At 35.3% G+C, this 23,390-nt stretch overlaps 6 protein-coding genes across 11 annotated transcripts; 3 read left to right on the top strand and 3 right to left on the bottom strand.

Moving 5' to 3' along the window:
• Positions 1-1,734: 1,734 nt before the first annotated feature.
• LOC18031555 lies at positions 1,735-4,774 on the top strand. Of its 2 annotated transcripts, none has more exons than XM_006419282.2 (5): positions 1,735-1,954; positions 2,097-2,169; positions 2,605-3,424; positions 4,085-4,226; positions 4,325-4,774. In XM_006419282.2, the coding sequence occupies exons 3-5, from the start codon at positions 2,902-2,904 to the stop codon at positions 4,383-4,385; spliced, it is 726 nt and encodes a 241-aa protein (XP_006419345.1). In that variant the 5' UTR covers positions 1,735-1,954; positions 2,097-2,169; positions 2,605-2,901; the 3' UTR covers positions 4,386-4,774. The 2 variants fall into 2 exon arrangements, with proteins under 2 accessions (XP_006419345.1, XP_006419343.1); XM_006419280.2 differs by having other exon boundaries at positions 2,426-3,424.
• A 634-nt stretch (positions 4,775-5,408) lies between these two features.
• Positions 5,409-6,503, bottom strand: LOC18031738 (cell wall / vacuolar inhibitor of fructosidase 1). The gene has a single exon (XM_006419278.2). It carries the CDS (start codon positions 6,248-6,250, stop codon positions 5,720-5,722), a length of 531 nt encoding a protein of 176 aa, XP_006419341.1. The 5' UTR covers positions 6,251-6,503; the 3' UTR covers positions 5,409-5,719.
• A 356-nt stretch (positions 6,504-6,859) lies between these two features.
• On the bottom strand, positions 6,860-7,876 carry LOC18031682 (cell wall / vacuolar inhibitor of fructosidase 1). The gene has a single exon (XM_006419277.2). It carries the CDS (start codon positions 7,712-7,714, stop codon positions 7,205-7,207), a length of 510 nt encoding a protein of 169 aa, XP_006419340.1. The 5' UTR covers positions 7,715-7,876; the 3' UTR covers positions 6,860-7,204.
• Positions 7,877-10,138: 2,262 nt separating this feature from the next.
• On the top strand, positions 10,139-10,669 carry LOC18031240 (cell wall / vacuolar inhibitor of fructosidase 1). Its single transcript, XM_006419276.1, has one exon. It carries the CDS (start codon positions 10,139-10,141, stop codon positions 10,667-10,669), a length of 531 nt encoding a protein of 176 aa, XP_006419339.1.
• Positions 10,670-11,008: 339 nt separating this feature from the next.
• Positions 11,009-15,089, bottom strand: LOC18031236 (nuclear poly(A) polymerase 3). The gene is made up of 10 exons (XM_006419275.2): positions 14,705-15,089; positions 14,539-14,616; positions 14,172-14,279; positions 14,023-14,085; positions 13,763-13,924; positions 13,404-13,517; positions 12,814-12,876; positions 12,385-12,690; positions 11,904-12,068; positions 11,009-11,649 (listed from the first exon to the last, which is right to left on the bottom strand). Exons 1-10 carry the CDS (start codon positions 14,966-14,968, stop codon positions 11,260-11,262), a joined length of 1,713 nt encoding a protein of 570 aa, XP_006419338.2. The 5' UTR covers positions 14,969-15,089; the 3' UTR covers positions 11,009-11,259.
• Positions 15,090-20,127: 5,038 nt separating this feature from the next.
• Positions 20,128-23,295, top strand: LOC112098198 (nucleolin-like). Of its 5 annotated transcripts, none has more exons than XR_002905288.1 (4): positions 20,128-20,810; positions 21,691-21,982; positions 22,498-22,667; positions 22,965-23,295. XR_002905288.1 is itself a non-coding variant. In XM_024183850.1 (3 exons), exons 1-2 carry the CDS (start codon positions 20,412-20,414, stop codon positions 21,934-21,936), a joined length of 645 nt encoding a protein of 214 aa, XP_024039618.1. In that variant the 5' UTR covers positions 20,128-20,411; the 3' UTR covers positions 21,937-21,982; positions 22,961-23,295. The 5 variants fall into 5 exon arrangements, 3 of the variants coding, with proteins under 3 accessions (XP_024039618.1, XP_024039614.1, XP_024039611.1); XR_002905289.1 differs by having other exon boundaries at positions 22,961-23,295; XM_024183850.1 differs by lacking the exon at positions 22,498-22,667 and having other exon boundaries at positions 22,961-23,295.
• The last annotated feature ends 95 nt before the right edge of the window (positions 23,296-23,390 follow it).

The raw sequence follows: 23,390 nt of genomic DNA, 5'->3' as shown, positions 1-23,390 counted from the left end.
TTGTACAGAAGTCAGCACAATTCACCGTTTTATTGGCCGGACATAGCTCAGCCTAATGGGCTGTAGGGCCACTGAGTTTGCGGAGATGTTTTAACCCAACCACTGTTCTATTTTTAAGCCTAGCGGGCCATGATCACGTGGCTTTGCACCTCGATTCAATGCCTACGCTACAGCCTCACTTGCATTTGATGAGGCCTGCTTGTGCTGGCTGGGCTTCTTTTAATTACGTGTGTAAGTTTGTGATCGTGTAATTATTTGCCATCTGTCAATTTAAAGGACCCTGAAGGCCGATTCCCCTAAATGGCAAATATTTGTTTTTTCCCGCAAATAATTTAGTTTTTGTAAGGTGGTTAACATTTTAATGAGTTTATTTGTGGGGTTCAACGATGGGATTTGTATTATTACTCTTTAATGACAAAAAAAAAAAAAGATTCATAGGAGAATACTTTCATCATCTAAAACTAAGGCTGCTTTTTAAAATCTGGTCGCATACATGTTTAACCTATTATAGTTCCTAGGCTTATGTCCGTTCTTCACTATTGAGGAGTTTCCCCCAAGTGCATGTACAAATACACCATTACAACTTACAAGATGCCACATGGTAGGGCACCTTTTTGCTCTTAATTTCATGATAAATTGGGGCAACATGTGTTACCAATATATTTACCCATATGCATCAACATCGCGTGGTGGGTGGAATATCAACATAAAGATTTCGGATAATAAAATCTAGAATGATGTAGGTCCTTTTGAGTTTTGATCACTTGATTTATTACAATTTTCACAACAGATTAGGACCCATCATTCTATGGCATAATCTCCACATCAATTCTTAGGGACCTCCTCGGTGATATTGCAACCCATCCTATTATTACAACAATATGATATTGACATATGTATATGTATGTATGTATGTATGTATGTATATGTGTATCTTACAACAATATGATATTGACATATGTATATATATATGTATGTATGTGTGTGTGTGTATATTAGCAAATGCTGAAGGAAGCTCATGCATGAGATTGACGACTAGTGAGAGACAGGCAGCGAATTATTAAGATTTAATAAGAGCAGGGCAGTCTCCCACCAAAACGGCATCATTAAACTTTCAGATTAGATGTTAGATATCATCACTGCATGATTTAATTATTTTCACGTGTGAAGTTGGTGTACTCGAATTTGAGGGCCTACGGGCTATTATGAATCTGTGATATCTTATATGAACTCATTTTATCTTTTCTGTTTTTTCATTAACAAACACAAAAGTCAGTCAATTTATTTTGATTTTAAAATAAAAATAAAAAGGAAAAGACGTGTGGAGATTCTGCGTCGGCTGCTGAGTGTCAGGGTAGTATAATGAGAGTTTTTTTTTTTCAGCCATATATTTTATAAAATTTAATGTAATAATATAACGTAAGATTATAAAAATCTGTACAATATAATAATATAAAAATAAAAAAAGCACAATACTCCCACTCCTTTACAGCTGTTGATTATTTTCTGTGTGTTTAAAGACTTTATGTTGTTTGAGTTTTGTCTTTGTTCATGCAATTATCGCTTAGATTTAAAAGTTGGATGTTTTTGTATTTTACTTTGCACGCATAAAGCACTAGCTATGAGCGAGCAGGTGTCGTTACTTCAGATTTGGATAGCCTCTGGATTTAACTTTTGAACCGTTGATATATATATATATATATATATATTCAGATTTCATAGTCAGACAATTTAAAAATGAAAGAAATTAAATTGTCGAGTGTCGGTGCTGTTTCTTCACTGCGATGTTATGTGCCACATTCAAATCTTCGCCGTAATTACATGACACCCATAAAAAATAATATAATTAATTAATAAATGAAACACGGAGAAACAATCGCGGAAAGCTGGCTATAAAGTTTGGCAGGCATTGAATTGAATTGATCCAGCAGCCGCAGCAGGAAGCACTTTCCAAGTGAGTCCTCAAAAATCATCAAAACCCCTCGTGTCCATTCCTTATATTTCGCTCTCTCTCTCTCAAAGTCTCCATTTTTATATAGATTTTCATATACATTCACAGTTGCACGCATTAATGCGGCTGCTATTTTGATCGGCAGCCCAGTTGTATGTGCGCACTCGCATTTGCTTGGCTTGCATTGGATCTGGGATTTTCCTGCCTTCATTTCTAAGGTAATTTCACTTTTTTATTTTCTTATTTTGTGGTTTTCAATTTTACTCCTTCAAATTTTTATATGTATTTTTGTGTTCTTTGCTTTCTTTCAAGGTTACTTTAGATTCTTGCTTATTTTGTTTTTCGAAGCCTGGCAGCTGGATTTGTGCTTTTGATAAATTTTCAAACAACATTGTATTTTGTAACGTCTAGTCCTTTACGCTTTCTTTTTCATTTTTGAAGTTGGCGTCTGATGACTGTCATCTTTTGCTATAGATGGTAATGGTATTGTGTTAAAGAAGCAATTTTGTTACGTGGGTTTGTATAAAGCTTGATCGTTCCTGTTGAGTGGGTTAGTGAAGATATTGGAGTTTATGCCGTTTCCATTTATGTTTTTGAATTGTGACTGTGATTCTGAATTTTTTTTTTATTATTATTCCGTGTTGGATCGGCAGATGCAGGGCAAATTTTAATTTATTAGTTCGTAGAAAGGTGGCAAGTGGCGTGAAAGTGAAGTTAAATTTGCCAATTATTGAAGTTATTTTAAGCTTTAATTGTGGGTTCAAAAGTGGAAAGTTATAATTGCTCGTTGAAGCGTTATGATTGTCATCTTTTGGTATAAATGGTAGTGTCACTGGGTTAAAGGAGCAATTTTGTTATGTGGGTTTGTATAAAGAATTGATTTTTGGTGGTATTTTGTGAAGATACTGGAGCTTTAGTGATTTGTTAAGTTGAGATTGTGGGGTTTTCTAATGGATTATCGAGTTCCAGCAGTGAGAGATTTTGAAGTTGATCTTGAAAGTGGGTGTTCAGTTAGTGGAGATGATTATTCGAGTGAAGAAACTTTTTCAGGCTTTAAAGAGCATGCAAAGGCAATGGTAGCTAAAGTGTGTAGTAGGTTTATTGATGGATCAATCAAAACTGAAGATAGGGCAAGTTTAGGAGGCAATGTATCTAATAGTAATGGGGTTTCAGGTGAGACTGTGATAGCGAGAGAGAGTAATGATGATGAAGGGAAGAAAGCAGTGAAGGAGAAACACAAGAAATCAAACAATAAAAAGCCCCCAAGACCTCCCAAACCACCAAGAGGTCCATCATTGGATTCAGCTGACCTGAAGCTTATCAAAGAGATTTCTGAACTTGCTATGTTGAAACGTGCAAGAATTGAGCGAATGAAGGCTTTGAAAAAGACGAAAGCTGCAAAACAGTCAACATCCAATAGCAGTCTGTTTGCCATGGTGTTCACTCTTCTGTTTTGTCTTGTGATATTTCAAGGTAATATTTCCTTTACAAAATTGAATTTGATTTAACTTGAATTCAGAATTTTTTTTTTAAGGATGTATCACAGTACAGATATATTGGTGCAACTAATATCTTTCTGATCATTGATTTGAATTTTGCACTAAATGCCTAATATAATCTTTCTTTTGCCTCTTCTCTGTTGTGAATTGAAGTATTCAATATTTATTTTATTCTTATATATAAGTTAATGCCAAGTCATGGGCTATCAGTTCCCTACACCTATATTCATGTTGATTGTCATGACAAATTCTGAGTTTTGGATCTTGTTTTGGCAGTGCTACATCAGCTCTAATCCCCCGATTTTTTTTTTTTTCACCTTTAGTCCTTTCCCTCTTCATCGAGCTCATTTGTTATTTGTTGCCCATAATTTGAGAAAATGAGGAGAAAATTTGATTGCAGTCAATCATATCAAATGGATGTGTTCTAAGATTAGAACCTGCCTGCACTCGTGTTCTTAACACCCAATCGGAATGGAATCAATCCAATGCTAATAGTATAATCTGACTTTCACTATGGAGATTACCCTCTGATTAATGGTTTTTCAGAACAAAATACTTTCTTTTGCATAATTTCACTGTACCTTTGGTGCAATCAAGTGTTCATCGAATTGTGCTCATAATATTGCCTTTGCAGGAATGTCATCCAGAGGTACATCTGTAAGCTTCCAGGGATCTCCCCTGTCTGCTAGATTGACAGAGGGTGGCTTGATTTCAGTTCAGTTCTCTGGGAACCCATCTGCCAGTGATCCTAATGTACCTAGTCCTGGCTTTCCCAAGTATGTTACCATTCATTTCGGCTATAAATCTATATAAAATTACATCTTCCTGCTGGATGAATTCTATAACTAAACATTGGTTATTGAAAAAATTGCAGTACGGTGCAGCAAGTTACCGGTTCAGATCAACAGCAAAAACTAAATCCAGCTGCCAGATGATTCAGAATCATTACAATGAGCAAGATCATATTGAAGGCTATTCTGGATCTTCCAATGCAAGCCACTCTCCCACTCTGACATTTGATGGATAATTTATACTGCACTGATTTGAACATGAGGGTGGGTAAGATTAACGAACAAGTGTTTTCAAATGTGTTTTTCTAAGGCCATGCCATGAATGTTGTCTTCATAAGTTGCTTCCGCGGCAACCATCTGTCGATCAAATATGTATGTAATTATGCGTGTGGTTATTTTCTATTAAAGCACTCGATGAAAACTCAAGAGTGTTGAGTACAAGGCCAAATGACTTGGCAAGATTTTGTACATTGCAACTTAGCACCTATCTTGTAAATCACATTATGTTATATACCCACGAGAATCATTTGCAATTGCTATGGTGCTTCAATGAGGTGGAGATGGGATTTTCACATTTGATGTTGGCACGTGGGAATAATCCACGCGTGCCAGCTTGTATGCTCCAAAATACAAATTCACCTGTCGGCCTCGGACATTGATGATTGAATTTTGCATGAGCTGGCACGTGATTTCACGTGTGCCCAGCTTCTAGTCTTCTTTCATCATGTGGGTTCACAGGTTTCTCAAATGACCAACGGAAATGAATTTTAAGTAGCTTTTGCAGCTTTCTTTATCAATATATCAGATTCTGAAGCTGCTCATAGTCAGATAACAAGATAATGGATATGAATATTAATTTATACGATTCATTGGGACATAAAGTCTTTGGTGAGTTCCTTCTCATCATAAGTATAATTATTGATTTACTTTGAAAATTTTCAAAATAAATTGTCTGCATGACAAAATATGACTTATAAGTATACGATAAATCCTAAAATTTCACAAGTATTTTACGTTTATTCCGGAAACATTGAAGATACCATCAACTTCTATTTTTTCTTTTAGATTTCCGTGATGGCGAAATGGGTTTTGCAAAGTAGCTCGGGGCCGGCTCAAATAGAAAATGGCCTATTTGTCGAGTTTTGAAACATTTAGGACGAACGTGCATATTAAAAGCAAACCTGAGGGGTTTATTTGTGTGCACTTTTATCAGCCACAAAGGCCTTCATTCAATTCATCTAGAGGCTTCTACAATCTTCTGGACAAAAAGAACCTGAGCAGAGCCAGAGTCCAAGGCTCCACGCAAAATGCTTTAATGAATGGTCCAAAGAGAAAGAAAGACAGACAATAAAGACTCTGTTTCTAATATTGAATTAATGCAACATAACAAAACTAGCGTATTATAATTTATAACAACATTACATGATGACTACAATAAAATCAAGTATTAATTTAGATAGATTACAAAAAAGAGAATCTTAACTCAAACCCTTGGCCAGAAGATTGATAATAGCAACAGCAATACCACAGAGGCTTTTCAAAAGATTGTTCCTATCACTCAAAGGTGATTTTGCCGACCCAGAGAAGCCCTTTTCACAAGCATCGGCTTGCTTGCCCGCATCAGCAATACAATAATTAGCAAACCCAAAATGGCCTTTGCTTAGAGCATCAATAGCTTGAGGAAGCTCGTACCTGACGACCGGGATGTACAGTTCCGCACAATTAGCCAAGGCTCTCTCCTGCTGAGGATCTGGAGCTTGTTTGATCAAACCCTCGATGTAATTCAATGTGTCACTTGCATTTCCCAGCACGATGTTGGCCATAATGCTCGCTAACCCTTTGACATCTGAGCTTGAGCTGTTGGTATTGGGCTCTAACGTTGCAATGCACAAGTCACGAAAGGGTGTTCTTCGGCATATTTGGTTTATTAAATTGTCATCACATTGGATGATGACTGGTACAATAACTGAAAGAAGAAGTAGAAGAAGAAGAAAGTTTGGAGCTTTCATGGTTTTTTTTTTCTCTCTTTTTCTTTCGCTTTTTTGCAGGCCTGAAACTGAAATGGGCAGAGAGCAAAACTGAAGTTTGATGATTGGTTTGGTGTCGCAAGCTGATTTTGAGGTTGTTTTATAGTGTTTTTCATTTTAAAAAAACGTTTTTTTTTTTCCCATTTTGTCTTCAAATGAACGGTTGGTATGTGGATTTTGTTTGTCTGTATATTGAAAAACTTTGATGCTTTCATACTTGTGAGAATTGCCCATTGTAATCCCTTTTTTAATTTTAAATTATTATTTCATTATAAAATACAGATCAGAGTTTATCATAATCTAATTCTAAAAGTTTGTCAAAGAGTCTAAATTTTATATAATATAATTCAGAATCTACACTATACATGCGAGGTCTACTTTACACTTGCAAATATTTACAAAACATGTTAAAAAGGTTCATCTTTCAGCACTCGCGAATGGGTTGAATGGTCTGTGATTGGCATTTGTGAGTAGTTTTTGCTGCCGTTGTTTTCTAATTCACTAAAAGGAATTACTTTTTTCTGTGGGCAGTTCTGTGCCATTGTTTTCAAGGTTGTGAAAAAGGAATGGCTTTTAGATAATCTCATTATCGTGATCATGTTTGTATTACTTGAAAAGTTGAGGTGCTCTGCTCGACAGCATCTTGTCTGCTTGCTTTTGTCCATCGCTTTACTAAATTATCAGCCTTATCTCTTGGAGAAATAAATTTTGTTCCTATCTTTAGTGAATGAGCATGATGCTTTCCCCGACCTATAATCATTCCGCAAACAGTGCACATGTTTCTGTTCTCAGTTTCTCAGAATAAATTTCTTTGATCCACCATTTTTTTATTTCTTAAAACTGATGTTTTTACATGAATACACTGAAAGAAAAAGGAGTTAAAAACTTATATTGTAAAGAACCAAGGCACGATCCATTAATCCTTATGAACATCTGTCACAGCATCATTTTAACAATAGAAGCAGTGATAATGGAGATATCATGATTGAGTTTGTTCATTTGAGTGATTGGTGACTTGCCAGAGAAACCTCTCTCACATGAATCGGCTTCAAGGGCAGCATCGTTGGCAGCATCAACAGCAAATTTGGGGTCACCTTTCGTCAGGGCTTCAACGGCTTGCGGCACATCGCCTATAATTATAGCATTGAATCTATCCTTGCAAGCACTCAAAGGCACTCTCAGTGCAGGGTACTTTTGCTTGAGCTTCTCTATGTGTTGCAGTGCCCCACCGGCCTTGGCTTTGATTATATCAACCATTATTAGTGCAATTGCTTGAACATCACCAGCTGTTTTGCTTCTGGGGTCTGACTTGAGTGAAGTCACACAAAGACCATAATATGGTGTTTGCTTACAAGTGTGCTCTATCAGTGGCAGGTTTTGGCACTGGCTTATTGGGAAATATGCGACAGCAAGGACAAACGGAAAGACAAATAAAATTGCCTTCATTTTTGCAGAATAGCTAAAAAGAGACTTGTGCCCGCAGCTAGATAAATTGAAAAATGGGCTGAGAATTAGTTCAATGATATGCTCCTCCTTTTTTTTATAGGGAATTTTGGCTCTTTATCATCAAAATTAGCTTTGTTGCCACTTGGACTATCATTTTCATTTTAACGTAATTGTCAGGCGCAAGGGAAATGATCCAATGTCTTAATTTCCATTAAATGATCTTACTTTCGCAGATAATTTTCCCAAATATAAACACTCATTGATGATGTATGCTAAAACTAGGGGATAATAGTTTTTAATATTAAGTGCAAAGCAATATTAATCTCCTCAAAAATTCTTCGTCAAGGCTTTTTTAGTTTTATTGTTAGGGAATATCACACCTAAACTCAAGTAGAACTCAAATAAAATGTGATATTATCTTCTTCAAATTAAAATATATATATATATATATATACAATTAACCCTCTTACCCTAACAATTTAAGTTATTTAAGTTATTCTACAGTGAAATTGCCCTTAATCATACCGTAAACGTCCATCAAAATGAATTTTTTTTTGTTAATGATGTGATAATATTGTCCTTGATAAGTTAACATAATTCCATTTTCATTACATCATGAATTATATATTAATTTTATTTACATGAGACAATACATTCTCTCATTGATAGCACATAAAATAAGTTTCATCAAACCTTCAAATACTGTATTGCCCAATTTGTTTAATTTTAAGCCAAGAAAATATGGAAAAGAAATTAAAAACTACATAAATTAGGTAACTAACTCAAATTATTAAAGACAATATTGGGATAGCACTCACATAATATTTCATTTTCATGGATGTTTACAATTTGTAAAATAACTTAAATTGATCGGGAGCAATAAGGACTTTTTTGTTTGTAAAATAACTTAAGTGCTTAACGTAATAGGGTTAAGTGTAGTGTTTTTAAATTTGAAGGGGGTAAGTCACATAACGGCATAACGCTCAAGTCTCATAGCACATTTGAGTTTGAGTGTAAATGTTTCTAACTTATATTGGAGGAAAAAATCGATAATTTATCCTTTATTATTATTATTTAGCCTAATGGCAATCCAATTTTGCTTCCCACCCACGAGACAATTTTGAACTCTAGACCTCTTTACTCTCAACATAAGAGATTTTACTATCTCTATTGAGAGCTAAATGAGATTACTTTTGAGAGGCTAATGATTTTGAAAAGTTAAAAGTTAATTTTGATATTTGTATTTTTTTTTAACATAACTTTTGGTAAAGTCACACTGACTTAGAGTAGATTTTAAAAAGCATGGGCATGATAGATTTTCAAAATTTTATTTCAATAATCAATTTTATACTTATTACAATTTCATATAGATCCTCACGTCTATTATAAAAATCTAAAATTATCCTTATTCAATCATTAAAATTAAAGAGACTATTTTTATTACTAATTATATTGAGATAACAAAATAAAAAATAAAAATATTTGTTTTCAGTTAAAAAAACCTTTATTTTATTTCAGCCATTTATATTTTTACAGTAAACTTATAGCTTTTAAAATAAACTTTATTAAACATTTAATTAATTAAATATTTAATTAATTTTCTTTACCGGGATTATTTTTACGGCACAGTCAACGTTAATTATTCTAAAAGCTACAACATTACTAAATTAGCAATCGTTAGCGGAAAAATTTACAACTTCTAGGGCATGTATAATGATTGTTGCATAAAGATTGGATTAGAATCCTCTCCTAATATTTTTCTCTCATAGTCTCTTATAATTTTCTAAATTTACTAAAAAAAATTGACTTAATTGTAAATAAAGTGAAAAAAGATGACTTAATTGTCAGCGTTATAATTCACTTAAATTAGTAATGTTATAATTCAATCTTAGTCACTTAAATTAGGAGAGATGGGGGTGGGGGGAATAAGAATTAGGAGAGGATGTTTGTCCTCTTTAGAATTTCGCATGCTCATGATTTAGTAGATCTGATATTTTTTAATCCGCACGTAACAAAGTATGAGCGGAGAGTTCCGAAATACCGATGAAATTTTTCGCTGCAGTTACTAGTTTATGCTTTTCTAATTTTTCAACTGTTTGAATCCCACATGCCTCATCATCACTTTTTGGCCAATAACTGATTAGAAATGTACATTTCTTATACTTGGTAACACTAGTTGGCCTTCTTTCCACAACAATTATATTTCCTTTTTCATATGAAGCAACTCTTATAACGCCTTAGAATTTGTAGGAACGCAACATCAGCACATACTAATCACAATCATGTGCCAGAACTTTTCCCAACTTGCAGTATCACTTTTCGAAATTGGCTACCCATCTAATTTATCTCCTTGAATTGTATCCTACAAAAAGCAACAACCCTTTACACAATGTGTGAGCTTTCCTGCTTTGCTCTCATACGAAGATGAGTTTGGTGGCTCTTTTGCTCGTTCACCTACTCCTCCAATCCTCAATTAGCTGCTCAGCTTCAGCTTCAGTTTCAAAGATCGAAACTCGTTTGATACAGGAGACATGTAAACACACAGATTATTACAATCTTTGTGTTGCATCTCTTGAATCAGACCCTCGAAGTTTGAATGCAGATGTCAAAGAACTGGCTATCATATTGGTAGAGTTACTCCAGGCTAATGCTAATGAAACCCTATGGCATGTTGGGGATTTGTTTAAGAAAGTGAGTGATCCAGCTTTGTACAGATTCTATGGTACTTGCATCGAAGAGTACAGGGCAATTGTAGAAAGGCAGATACCTGAAGCCATTGATGCTCTGCAATCTGGTGACTATATGGTTTCTAAAAAGGATGCAGAAGCTGCTGCTGCTCATGCTGATAGTTGTGAAGAGCAATTTGCTGGAGAAACACAGCCGTTTAGTGACCAAAACAAAGCTGTGCATGGTCTCTCACTTGTCACATCAAGCATACTCGGAATATTGGGATGATTCTAAATTCCAACTAGTTTCAGGTTTTACTTGGTTATTCTGCCTTCACATTTCTGCTTAGGAACTGCTGTTAAGAGTTTCAATTTTTTTCAAAATAGACTTCAAAACTATTATTTGACTTGAACAACTAGTCTATCTCGTGTACTCTACAATCAAATTATCAATTCAACATTCAATTATAAACATATTTCATTTTCCAACAGAAAAGGTTACTAGACTGAAAGAAAAAATATAAAGTAAAACCAAAATGTTCTAATTTATGCTATAAAATGTACAAGTACTTCACAGGGTGAACACACGGTTCAAAAGTTCTACGGTAATTCCCACCCCCCACCCCCCCAAAAAAAAAGTTCTACGGTAATTACAACGATGTGTGAATGTGGTATATTACCCTGCAATCACTTACGCCTGTTTTTACTAACTATCATCCAATATACTGTGCAAATTAAACATCTCATCTACAATTTTTTTTTTCTCCCTTTTAAATTTCTTCTGATCCTGTCATATTTTCGACCTATGAAAAGTAAATCTCAATACAGGAAGGTGAAACAAAATTAAAGCAAGAAAACGAGGACACGCATCATCAAATTCTATCCCCCAGCGCTTGGGTACTTGGAGTCTGCTTTAGCATCCACATACCCAATGATGTAGTTGGGCAGATGCTGCGAGTACACAGGGATTCGCGGAAGATTGTAGTCGAGATTTTTCCAACAAGCTTTAGTTCTCCTCCCACTTCCAAAATCAAGCTGTGAACTCTTGGACAGCTGAGAAGCCTGCACGACGAGTAACCCCATTCGTCCTGGGGAGCCTTGAAAGCCATTATGAATATTCTTCAAGAAATCTTTTTCAACAGCCACTATATCTAGCAAATTAGTTCTCCCAGGTTGCAAGCCCCAGTAGAAAACAACGTGCGGCTCTGTCACATCCACATCAATATATTCTGTAGGATTAGGGTCACAAAGACCTTGTACTTCCTCCAACTGCATAGAAACCCAGGACACGTCAACAAGAAGAAAAAGATAACAAATATAATAATTACACATAGACAATCATCAGTGCCATGACATTTGTCCGATAACAACTGATGAAAAGATATTCTCAAAGGGTACACTTTGGGTAGAAAATAATAAAGTTTTGCACTAAATTAAATGTAGTACCAGAAAAGACTGCACAAACTAAATCACCACCCAACTAGTTAATGCACATGGCTAAGCAGCATTGTTTATCTACTTACCTTCAGAATAAGAGATCGAAAGCGTGACTTAACCCAACCCACCCAGTCTCCAAGGTCATCTTGATTAGAAGCTGAAAGGTAAACCCTGACAAATCGTGCATACTTCTTTGAGTATGGAAAAGGCTCAAAAAGGAAGTGCCAATCAAAATCTGGCCTCATAAGATCCTGCAATGCCCAAAAGTAAATCCAACATAAGGTAAGGCACGCAAGTGAAAGAGAGAAGGAAAGACAAAGGAAATTTTCGTTGATTAGTAATAAATTTTAAAGGATTAACTTTATATTGGGCCTCAAGATACACACAGCCCAAAAGCGGACAGAAATTAAAAGATCGAACGACGTTTAAGCCGAATGATTATTTATGGCATATTTTACCTTTTGAATCTACTAATTTCCTTCCATTCCACCTATACTGAACTCTCTATTTAGCACATAATAGAAACAGAAATACACACAATGATGGTCAAAATTGAAGAATACATACCCTAGTTGTATTATGGCCACGAAGAAACTCTGTTCTGATTTTGTAGAATGTGCTCCTAGTAATATTGGAATGGCAATACTCATGCGGACTACACGGCAATCGGATAGGCATTAAGGACCGTGTCTCAGAAGGATATCCAGCAGCTGGTAACATTGGATCCTGCAGCATGACTGGTGTAGGCCAAGGCCAATAGGCATATGTCTTAAAGAAGTTTGCAACCAGAGTATTCAAACTGCCCTTTGGATGATTTTGGCAAACATGAGCGACAAGGATAGCCAAATGAACTCCTCCAAGAAACCCATGTAACTGCAGTAAAGTAAAGAATTACTTCTGAGTTATCATTCACCAATCACTTAATGTTTACAAAATGATTAAAATTTGCTGAACATTAGAATGATTGGAGAATTTATGGCGACAAATTTTACTCACATTACCATACACTCCTCGCCTTTTTGCCCACAATTTGATACATCTCAGCACTGGCTGGAATTTCTGGAACACATCAGCCCAAAAATGAGATCTATAGAAACTGAAAGTGCACAAGAAATAGAGGAAAAATGGTGTTTTCAGATCTTTCAGAAAAAACATTAGCACCATTTTGGAACAATTTCAGACTGCAAAATTGAGACATAAACGTCATTATCCATCCACTTTAAAAAAATATATCATGCATTGCAATGCAAGGAGAACAATATGTAATGTGTGGAGACATCGTAGCATCCTAAATATCAACAAATTACAGCTCATAGGACACCATAATGCAACATCTACAATGAAAGCATTGCACTGCAAGCATTTTCACTTTTCCAAATGCTACTGTGTTAAAGCAAAAATTTCAATTGCCCTCGAGCAAAAGCCCATTGCAAAAAACCTCACGATATGAAATTTTTATCACCCAATACCTCGGTGCATCCATTCTATATCTATCCTATTAGCAAAAACATCAAATGAATGATATTTTGATATTTTCTTTTACCCAACAAAAAAGGGGGAATTTATGAAAAAATATCAACATTCACCTCCAAGTCTGGAACAAGCTGAAGAATACATTTATTTGCTCGTACTCCAGACAAGCTCTTCCAACTGGTTTCATCAAGATCCCTCAAAAAGAATGGATTGAGCACATCTACGTTCTGCAATTCACAGTCACATGAAGTCAATACTAACCACAGTCCAGGGGAAGAAAAAAAAAACTCAAAATTAAGACTATAAAACATACTGCAATGACATCACTCAAAACACGTGAGAATCCTCACTAGTCAATAAGAAATAAAAGTTCAAAAGTTCACAGAACATTAGTGGAGAAAAAAAACTTCAAGCATTGAATTAGTTGCACGTTTCTCCAAAATAATATCTGAAGTAAAGTTACTAAACTTACTTCAGGAACAGATAATACGTGAAGACGCGCATAGGGAAGGTCGATCAAGATCCCATCAAACTTGAATCGCATCAAAGGAACTTTTGCATCCTTCACACAGTGAATCTCTGATACTTCAGGTCTGCTCTTAAGCATGTTGTGCAGAACAACAAAAAAATCCTCCTGTATGAGTTAGACTTATCAAAAGTTGAGACGATGCTTATTCCACTTCAAACAGGGAACCAAAAAAAAAAAAAACAAAGACAAATGGATAAACTTACCGCCATTGAGGCAAATTCAGGACCAAGACATAAAGCATCAATATCTGACTCTGAACCATGAACCTGAATATTGCAAAGCAGCTTCAACTAATAAGAGATACAATATACCAAAGAAAAATTACAAGAAGATTAGCAAGTTAAATACTTACTCCAAGGCCATAAGACCCATATGTCAATATCGTTGCATGTGTCTCTGCAATCTGTTCTTTTGGCAATCGCCGTTGCCAAGCAACTCTCTTGACCCATGCCAAGACTATCTGCATAATTATATATTACGTACTTGATTTTCCCTTTTTTTTTTCAAAAGAGATACATAATCAAAGTGACCAACTATAATTAAAGTGACCAGCTAATGATCATAGATAGACCGAAATGCGTAAAAATAAAATAAAATAATCTCTAAAACATATATAGCATGCCACTATCTAAACTTGCGAAATTAGGTAAACATGTAAATCAACTAATTTTAAATTAGAATTACTATTCAACCAATAACAAAAATTGAAGAGGAATAACCTCTTTAAGCTTTTGAAAGACATTTCTTCTCTTATCCTCCTCTTCTGTTGAGGGCACAAGTCCTTCATTGGTCATCAACTGCATTTATTATTTACATCGATTCCAAGATCAGCAATCAAACAAATACCAGATGACAATAAAAATCAAAATATTAAGAAAATTTTACCTGAACAAGCGAGAGCGATCTTTCCTCGTCCATTTGATCTAAGACAGAAGGATTCAAAGGGAAATTAAAAGAAGGAACTAAAAAGACCGGGGAATTGCACGGAACAAGCACTTGACTCGGGGAAATTAAATTAGGGTTTATTACACCAAGTGATTGCGGAGTTACGACACCAAAATTAGCGTTTTGGGGATAAAAATCAACGAAATTGTAAGGATACACAACAAGATTATTGCTTTGATTGTTATTACAAGCATAAGCTGCCATAAAAAAAAATTGAAATTCTTTGTCAATTTCTGGAAGCAAAATTGAATGTGGAAACAAGAAACGTTTCGATCGAAAACGCTGAAAATGAAAAATGAAAAAATCTTTTTTCTGTTTTCGGAAATTTTGCGACTGTGCAGAGAGAGAGAGAGAGACGGGGGGGAAAACGACAGTGAAGACAGTGAAGTCTTCTAATACGTGGAACGGTAGAATGGTGTTCGTGGACCGGACACTTGGCAAAAGCGCGTTTGCAGTTATGTACTTCTTTGCCTCTAACGAGCGGCCACGTTAACCCCAGGGTTGGTGACGTGGCATCATACACTTGGCCGTCAAATGGCAACGCAATTTTTCATTTTATATTAGATTTAAGAGAAAATAGTTGGGATTTGTTAGATTATTATTGTTATATCCAATTCTTTACTACAAATTCCCGATTCCCACGTAGGATATTCTAATTTCTTTGAGATAATTAATTTCCTTTTCTTGAATAATATTATTCGGAAAGCCAGTATCTTCATTTTTTTTTTTTTGGCTATTTATCTTTTCTTTCCCTTCAATGAAATCAAGTTGGGTCATCAAAATTGACAACTTTTTTCGTTCTATTTTTATAAATTTATCAATTTAAGAATGAGTGGTCTAGTTTTTTCTACTTAATTAGGGTTGTCCATCTTATATTTGCTTAATAATCATTCTCAACAAATAGTGATTTTAAAAATCATCTTCTACAGTTCACCTCCCTGTTTTAAAAAGAAATAGTCACACTAGGCTTGTCACGTGCAACCGTTCGACACGTTTAAAAATTAAAGATAGGCAGGTAAATAAAGTTAGGTGTCCGCTGAAAGTGGCCAATTTGCTCAACAAAAAGGAGATGGTAAAGTTAGAGAAAGCCAATAAAATATATAAAATCATGTAACCCCAACCCACACAACTCTGCCCCGTTGCCCAAGGCCCAATTGCTTGATTCTTTCTCAATATCAAAATCATCACCAAACAAAACAAGCACAAATACTCAACTGTAACATAAAACACATGTAAATTTGGTATCACACAAGCATAGATGCAGTTTCTTAGCCATTACTATGAACGAGGAGCACTAACTATATTCATTTTTTTTTCCCTTTCTTTTTACCTTTCAAGTTTTATTATAATACGAGGTATTTGCGGAATGCATTTTACAGATTAGATACCAATCTACCATCACTATTTTTATAATTATAAATTTTTAATTTAATCCACTCCATAAATTGGTAAAATTAATCTAAATTCAATCTATATGAATTGAATTTTTATAATAGGGTTTGAATTCTCAATCTAATATAATCCACCAAGTTATGGATAAAATTTTTTGTAAATAGGACAAATTGAGCAAGATTTGATTATGAACACCTCTATATTATAATATACTAACTAAATGTCTACTATTAATGTATATCTATGCATTTATAACATAATTTAGGGATCTACCGACTATAACTTATAAATTTACACCTAATAAATGTGATACATACCGTAATGGCCTAAATGAGGTATCACTAAGACAACTAGCCTAGGGTGTGGGATGAACACCATTTCAGTTAATGAACAAAGTCGATTTGGGTTAAGGGTTCAATTTGCCAAACCCCTACTTTGAAAGGGAGGGAAAAAAAAGGTGAATCTACAATGCAGCAAACATTTACACATAAAACTGTTTATTTTCCCCAGCATCATCATCACATAACCCATGGTGAAACCAGTAAACAAACAAGCTTATCCCAATGGAGAAAATTCAACACACCCCATCAAACAAATATGAATCTTTACGAGAAAAAACAAACTTAATTCCCATCTCAAACCCACCAAGCAATTAAAGAAAAATGTCGGATTCCTTAAATTTAGCAGATGATACACGACCAAACAGCAAATTACATATTAACAAAAAGGGCTACAGATTTTGATCAAAGCGTACACCCACAAAACAAAAAGAAGTAACAAAGCATAGAAACTAAAAGAAAAGACTCAAAGACGGTAACGACTTTCCACAACAAATCATCTATCGAGAAATCAAGCCAGCTCAAGCTCCATCCGGTCGTGAAGTACGAGAAATTGAACTCCGGCAACCGGAAAAACGACGACCGCAAAGAAAACTCGAGGTCTGGCCATCGGAAAGCCGACGTGTACCACCGAGTAGTCATCTCTTCTTCTTGAGTCCGGGAGAACTCTCCAGCATTTACTACAAGAACAGGAAAGTGGACACAATTATTATTGGGATATTTTCTTCCCCTTGTTAGGTTGTTTTATATGTCACCATTTGTTTATTTCATATCGTTATGTCAAAGCCACGTGTGACAGAAAAGGATTAATCAGATGGTAATTAATTTCCTTAATTGACAAAAGGCTAACTAGGCTCAGGCTGGCCGACATTTATACATGGACTGGGCTTATGTGATTTGCTTTGAGAAAATTGCCAATAATACATGCTTAACATGTGAATCACATTTGATGGAATCTTATCCCAGTATGGCTATGGAAGAGTTGCTTCACTATGGAGCATTAATGATGATCGTTAGATTATAGTAGTAGGTGTTGATATAATATTTATCTCTATGGTTTTGCAATCATTAATAATACTCTGCCGTGAAGTAATGTAATATAGCTTAAATTGAAATCCTAAAATATTGTCCTAAAAAGACAAGTTCAGTTACAAAGACATATAGAGAGCAACTCCTTCTATTTATATGGTCATTAATTGAATAAGTGGACGCATTTTTATAAATTGTGTTGAAATTATGGATGAATAAAACAATGACGTACAACGTGACGGTATTATTTGGGACTATGTGAGCAACGAACTTTACTTGAAGACTATTCTTATTAATATCTATAACAGAAAAATTATTGCAAAAATCTTTATTATCATAGTTAATCGATTAGGTTTGTCAATTTGATAGTTATTATTAGCAGCAATCTTGATGTTTTTATATCACTAGTTTTGTAAATCTTGATTTTGGGTTAAGTTGATTCAATTGCTTAATTTCAACCGACAGAGCAATTGCTTGAATCGAAACAAGTCAGAAATGCACTACTTATCCATTAGTTTATCAGAAATTAGGCGATTTTCGCGTAATCGCTTCGGCTTATTCAAAAGCGCTTACCTGCTTCATTGCTAAGGCTTTGAACATTACAAGCTTGTCATTTTCATCACTCATTCAAGTCCTTTTTTTCCCTAATATTTTAAAGAAAGTAGAGATATATTTTCTTACGCAAGGAGTTTGAATTGGTTGCCAACCATTTATATTTATATTCATAGGATTGTTAAGGCACGTTATCATGTGCCATGTGTCAAACCCCCCTAATTACTACCCGTAATTCGAAAGTAGAATTGCTTAAAACTACGCGTGTTACTGATAACAATTATGAGGTTGATACTGGAATAAATTGTGGGATTGAATTAGATTTTGGGATTAATAAAATAGTCTAATCCTAAGGTATGTTTGGTTGTCATGAGCTAAAATTTAGTTCAAAACAATTGAGATTATTATTCTTTATATTTATATGAGTTTAGATGGGGTGAAATTAAATAAAGAACTCGTATCCTCTTTATCACTCTTTTATTTTTCATTTAACCTAATATTTTAATAAAAATTAAATATAGAAGTTAATTTCATAATTTTTTTAACCTGTAATTTTATTTTATATAGAATATCAAAATTTTATTCATTAGTTTATTTAAACTAGTATTTAATATTAAACATAAAATAATCAACTATCTCTTTATAGTAGTACTTAATATTAAATATTAAAGTCAATAATTATCAATATAATTTAAAAATATTATATTATTTAAATAGTTATTTAGCTTTATTACATTAAATTAGCATAGTCCTATCCAATATTGTACCAAACAAAAGATAGTATTATATATAATCCAGTTTAATCCAATCTAATCTAATTCAATTTAATCCTAAAAGTTAATCCAATCCAATCCAATCATGTCTTTCGAACGTAGCCTATTATTCACAAAGACACTTATAACACTGGCTTCTTGTTTTGATTTCATAGTGTAATTTAGATTTATGTGTTGTGCCAAATTTCTACCGATGTGTGTTTGACCTACTTATTAATTATGTCTTACGTGTGTCAACCATTTAACATTTGTTTTCGAGATGTATTACAAATATAATGTAGTTCTATTGTTGTATTTATTTCTCATATATTCATTGTGGACTCGCATAAATCGTTATTATTATTTTTATATTTTGTGGATTAATACGTGACTAATAACAAATATTAAGAATCAATTTTAATAGACTATTTTATTATGCGATCATGTGTTATGTTAATAAGTCTAATTTTATTACACCCTGTATATTATTTTAACTCATAATAAAATGGATAATTTTGTAACTAATATATGAGAAGTTCCCACACTCAACCAAGTATATAACTAACTTCAGCCCAATTATTATGCTGTTATTTGTGTTTGGTTAAAAGTGTAGTCACTATCATTTTTCTCTCTTCTTCTCGTTCTTGTTTTGCTTGGACTTGGCGTGTGCAGCTTCAACCTTGGATCAAGGCAGTAATTTCTAGATTTGAATCGAGGTGCAACGCTTAAATAGGAGTTGTAATAGGAATTTGGCTTACAAGCTTGGCCATGACAAATTAAGGTGAGAAATCCCACCTCTTTTCCTTAGGCATGCGTTTAAATATAAAGTTTTTTTATAGCATTTATTACATTTTAGTCGAATGGTTGCTTGTGCTATTAACAAGTTTGTTAGAAGAAACTGTAGACTTGAATCTAGCTCAATTAACAAAAGAGACATATACGCAACACGATTTGTAATTGTACCATTTCCAGTTCAAACCAAACCTGCAAACATCACAGGCCTCGGTTTCACAAATTGCCAAGGATGAATTTGAGACGAGTACTAAAATCTGTTGACTTAATTGCTACTTTTAAAAACTACAGGGACCTGTTGGATAATCATCCATTACGCATTAAAAATTATTTGGGCTAAGTTTTATAAGTGGCCCAAGAAAGTTTTATATTCCCGGACTTTATAAAAGTCGAGTATGGGCCTAGTTCAGAGATGAATACAAAGTGGGCCAGAATAGGAATATTCGAGAGAAAGCAAAAACCCTAACCCTAGATTCCTCTCAAAGTCCCCCACCTTGCACGTGAAAAGCAGCTGCTTAAAGAAAACCGAATAAAGAGAATGCGCCGCAATGACCTATCACTACAAAAGTACACATCTTCTTATCACAGCCGTACAATCTACGGCCACGTCACCAATCCGCGTCTCCATTGTGTTTCAACGGCTCGGATTACAGTTGCAGAAACTTACTGGTACAACGAACGAGCACGCTCGGAAGCTCCTATCCTCCCCACTTTCCCCTTTCTCTCTCCCCGTCTCATCCAATTTTTTCCTGCGAAAGAAAATTTGAATTTTCTCGGGAAAGTTTCGTGAAAATGGAATTGGAGTTCGAGTTCGAGGAAGAGAATAAACTTAGTGCGTTGAGTGAAGAAGTTACAGATACTGATACTGAGAGCGAAACCAAAGATGGAGTAGAGGAAGAGGAAGATGGTGATAACGAAGAAGAGGAAGATGACGGTGACGAAGACGATGATGACGATGACGACGAAGATGAAGATGACGACGATGAAGCTGAAGATGACGACGAAGAGGAGGTGCAGATTCTGCACTCTACGGGTGGACCGCCGGTTCAGTCAGCTGACGAAGAAGATGATGACGAGGATGACGATGATGGCGGCGAGGATGATGAGGGCGACGGCGATGGAGACGGCGACGACGACGACGACGACGACGACGAGAATGACGATGACGAAGATGAAGATGCTGAAGAAGAGGTAATAATTTCAAATTTTCTAAAAAACAATTGCCTTTAATTATTTGTTATTCGTTGAGATCTGGTTGAATAATTTGGATCTGCTTGTCTATGCACCGAAATTGCTTGTTAGTTATTCATATACATTTGAAATTTAAGTAATAGGCTCAGATCTGTAGCTTCGTTACTTGCGTTGTATGTTTTGATGGCGATCTCTGAAAAATTTTGCTAGATTTTCGCATAATTTTGTCAATTTTTGATCTTTTTGAACTGAGCAAATCCTGTGTCTTGTCATCTCAAAGTGAATAATCAAATTGCAGCTTTTGTTATTGTATTCAATCATTGTTATTGGTAGCTTTTACTGGTAAAGTTAGTTAATAAAGAAAAGGGCTAAAGTTGAATGGTCAATCTTAAGATCCCAGATCTTCAACGCCTTTTATCTGTACTTAATTATTGGGATTTGATGATCTGTTGAGATTTTTTAATTCTTGATTTTTTTTTAAAATATATTTTATTTTATTTTATTTTTAAAAAAATCGCAGTTTCTGCAATTTCGGTCTGTTTGGGGCTGTTGTAAAATCATCATTAAAAATGCTGTTGAGACACTTCAAAATTAAGTACGTCCATATCAGTTGCAACATTCGTTTGGTGAAGATTGCGCCTGTGCTTTGAACGCCAAAATTTTTGACCTGCTTTGTGAAACTTGTGTTTTCAAAGTTTGAGTAATCTATTTGGTACTTATGATCAACGGCAAGTGATGCAACCATTGTGATCTAGTAAGGGTATTTTTTATTTTTTTTCTTTCTTTTTTTTTTCCCAATTGCTTATTTGCTCATTGTTATGGTCTGAGTTTTGGCCCATCATGTCATTTTTTCTATCAATACATTCATATTTATCTGTAGGAGGATCTAGGAACCGAATACCTAGTCCGGCCAGTAGCTCGTCCTGAGGATGAGGAAGATGCAAGTGACTTTGAACCTGAGGAAAATGGTGAAGAGGAAGATGTCCATGAAGAGGATGAAGATGATGACGAGGGTGTCGGGAAGGTTGAGGCACCATCAAAAAGGAAGAGATCGGATAGGGACGACGATTCAGATGATGGTGACGATGATGGTGGAGAGGATGACGAGAGACCATCCAAGCGATAGGGGTAGGCCTCATCTTGGTTTGAGGACTGACCATTTGACAGAATAGGTCAATCTCTCTCCTTCTATCTTAATCCATCTCTCCTCTCTGTAGAAAAAGAAGGATAGGATGTGTTATGGGTTGTGTGTTTGTGTTTTTCAATCCTGTATCATCATGTTTCAGTACTATTTAGGCTTATTATATGTTTTAGCATAGTTATGTTGACGCTTGAGAACCCCCCCCCCCCCCCCCCCCCCCCCCCCCACCAAAAAAAGAAAAGAAACACTATTGAAAAACATCTGGTTTAGACGTTGTGTAAGCTATGATATTTAGAAAAGTTAAAAAACTTCCCTTTGCTATAGGTTGATTAGATTGGCTGGTTTGTTTTGCTTCCTAATTTATATGGACCATGGTTGGTGGATGTTTACATGACTCTGTGTCTGTTCAATATTAGTCGTCTCATTACAATTTCTAATATTTAATTTGTGTTGCATTTTGGAATTGAATGCTGTTGCGGTTTCGGCTTTGCGGATCTTTGGGCCGGATCCGGATTTTGGCCTATGTAATCTGGCCCGATCATCCAGGACTCTTTTGGTATAATCGGACGGCGGCTATTTTATTGCCTGTGCAAAAATGATTTTTTTTTTTATAGCAACATCTCCATTTTTCCAATTCGGAGGCACTACATGAAGTAAGATATTTCCCGTTTCGTTAAAACAAAAGGGCTGAAAACGAAAACAACCCCAGCGACGAGGTATCCATTTCGATAGGTCGTATTGTCCTTTTAATCAAAAATGAATATTTGAATTGATGCACTGTTAGTCGCCGCTTTTGCGTTAGTGGGTCCGTTTAATGGGAATGGTCCACGGACATTTTGATTTTAAAATTGTGTTGCCATTATTATCCTTTTAATAATGCTGCCGCAAGCCCGCAGTGCCCCCACAAAGCACAAAAACAAAGGCCATTTTCGTCACGTAAATGTGTTTTCCTTTCGTATGGATATTGTTGTGGATACTAACTACAGTTTTGCTTTGTTACTCGCTCAAGACAGATTGCATTTACTCGGCGGATAGACAACGGCAACGCAAAGCATATCGTCAGATTATCTCGTGAAATACTCAACGCTTGTTTATCGCCTCGTGAGATGATAAACTGATGAGCTAATGGGCCCCATTGGAGGCAAACATCGAGAGGACAGGACAAAATGTGCTGCCACGACGGCCCACTAGCGTTGCCCCCTACAGCTGGCAGCATCATCCATATTTTGGAATTACGAAGACTTGAGCTGGACGTTAAATTCTATTCCTCTTTTAAAAGGCTATAGTTACGTGTAGGGCGAAGAGGGGGTGACTTCATTCCATTGTCTTTGCCTAAATGATTGCCACGTGTATACCCTTTGGTTCACAGTGTATTCCACCATTCACCATACGTTCACACTTGGTGGATTTCAACGAAGTGAAAATGAGAAAGGTGTTGC

The sequence above is a fragment of the Citrus clementina genome, unplaced genomic scaffold (assembly GCF_000493195.1).
Source record: "Citrus clementina cultivar Clemenules unplaced genomic scaffold, Citrus_clementina_v1.0 scaffold_9, whole genome shotgun sequence".
Taxonomy (NCBI): domain Eukaryota; kingdom Viridiplantae; phylum Streptophyta; class Magnoliopsida; order Sapindales; family Rutaceae; genus Citrus; species Citrus x clementina.
The sequence above is the reverse complement of the archived record's forward strand: the minus strand, read 5'-3'. Positions and strand labels throughout refer to the sequence as shown.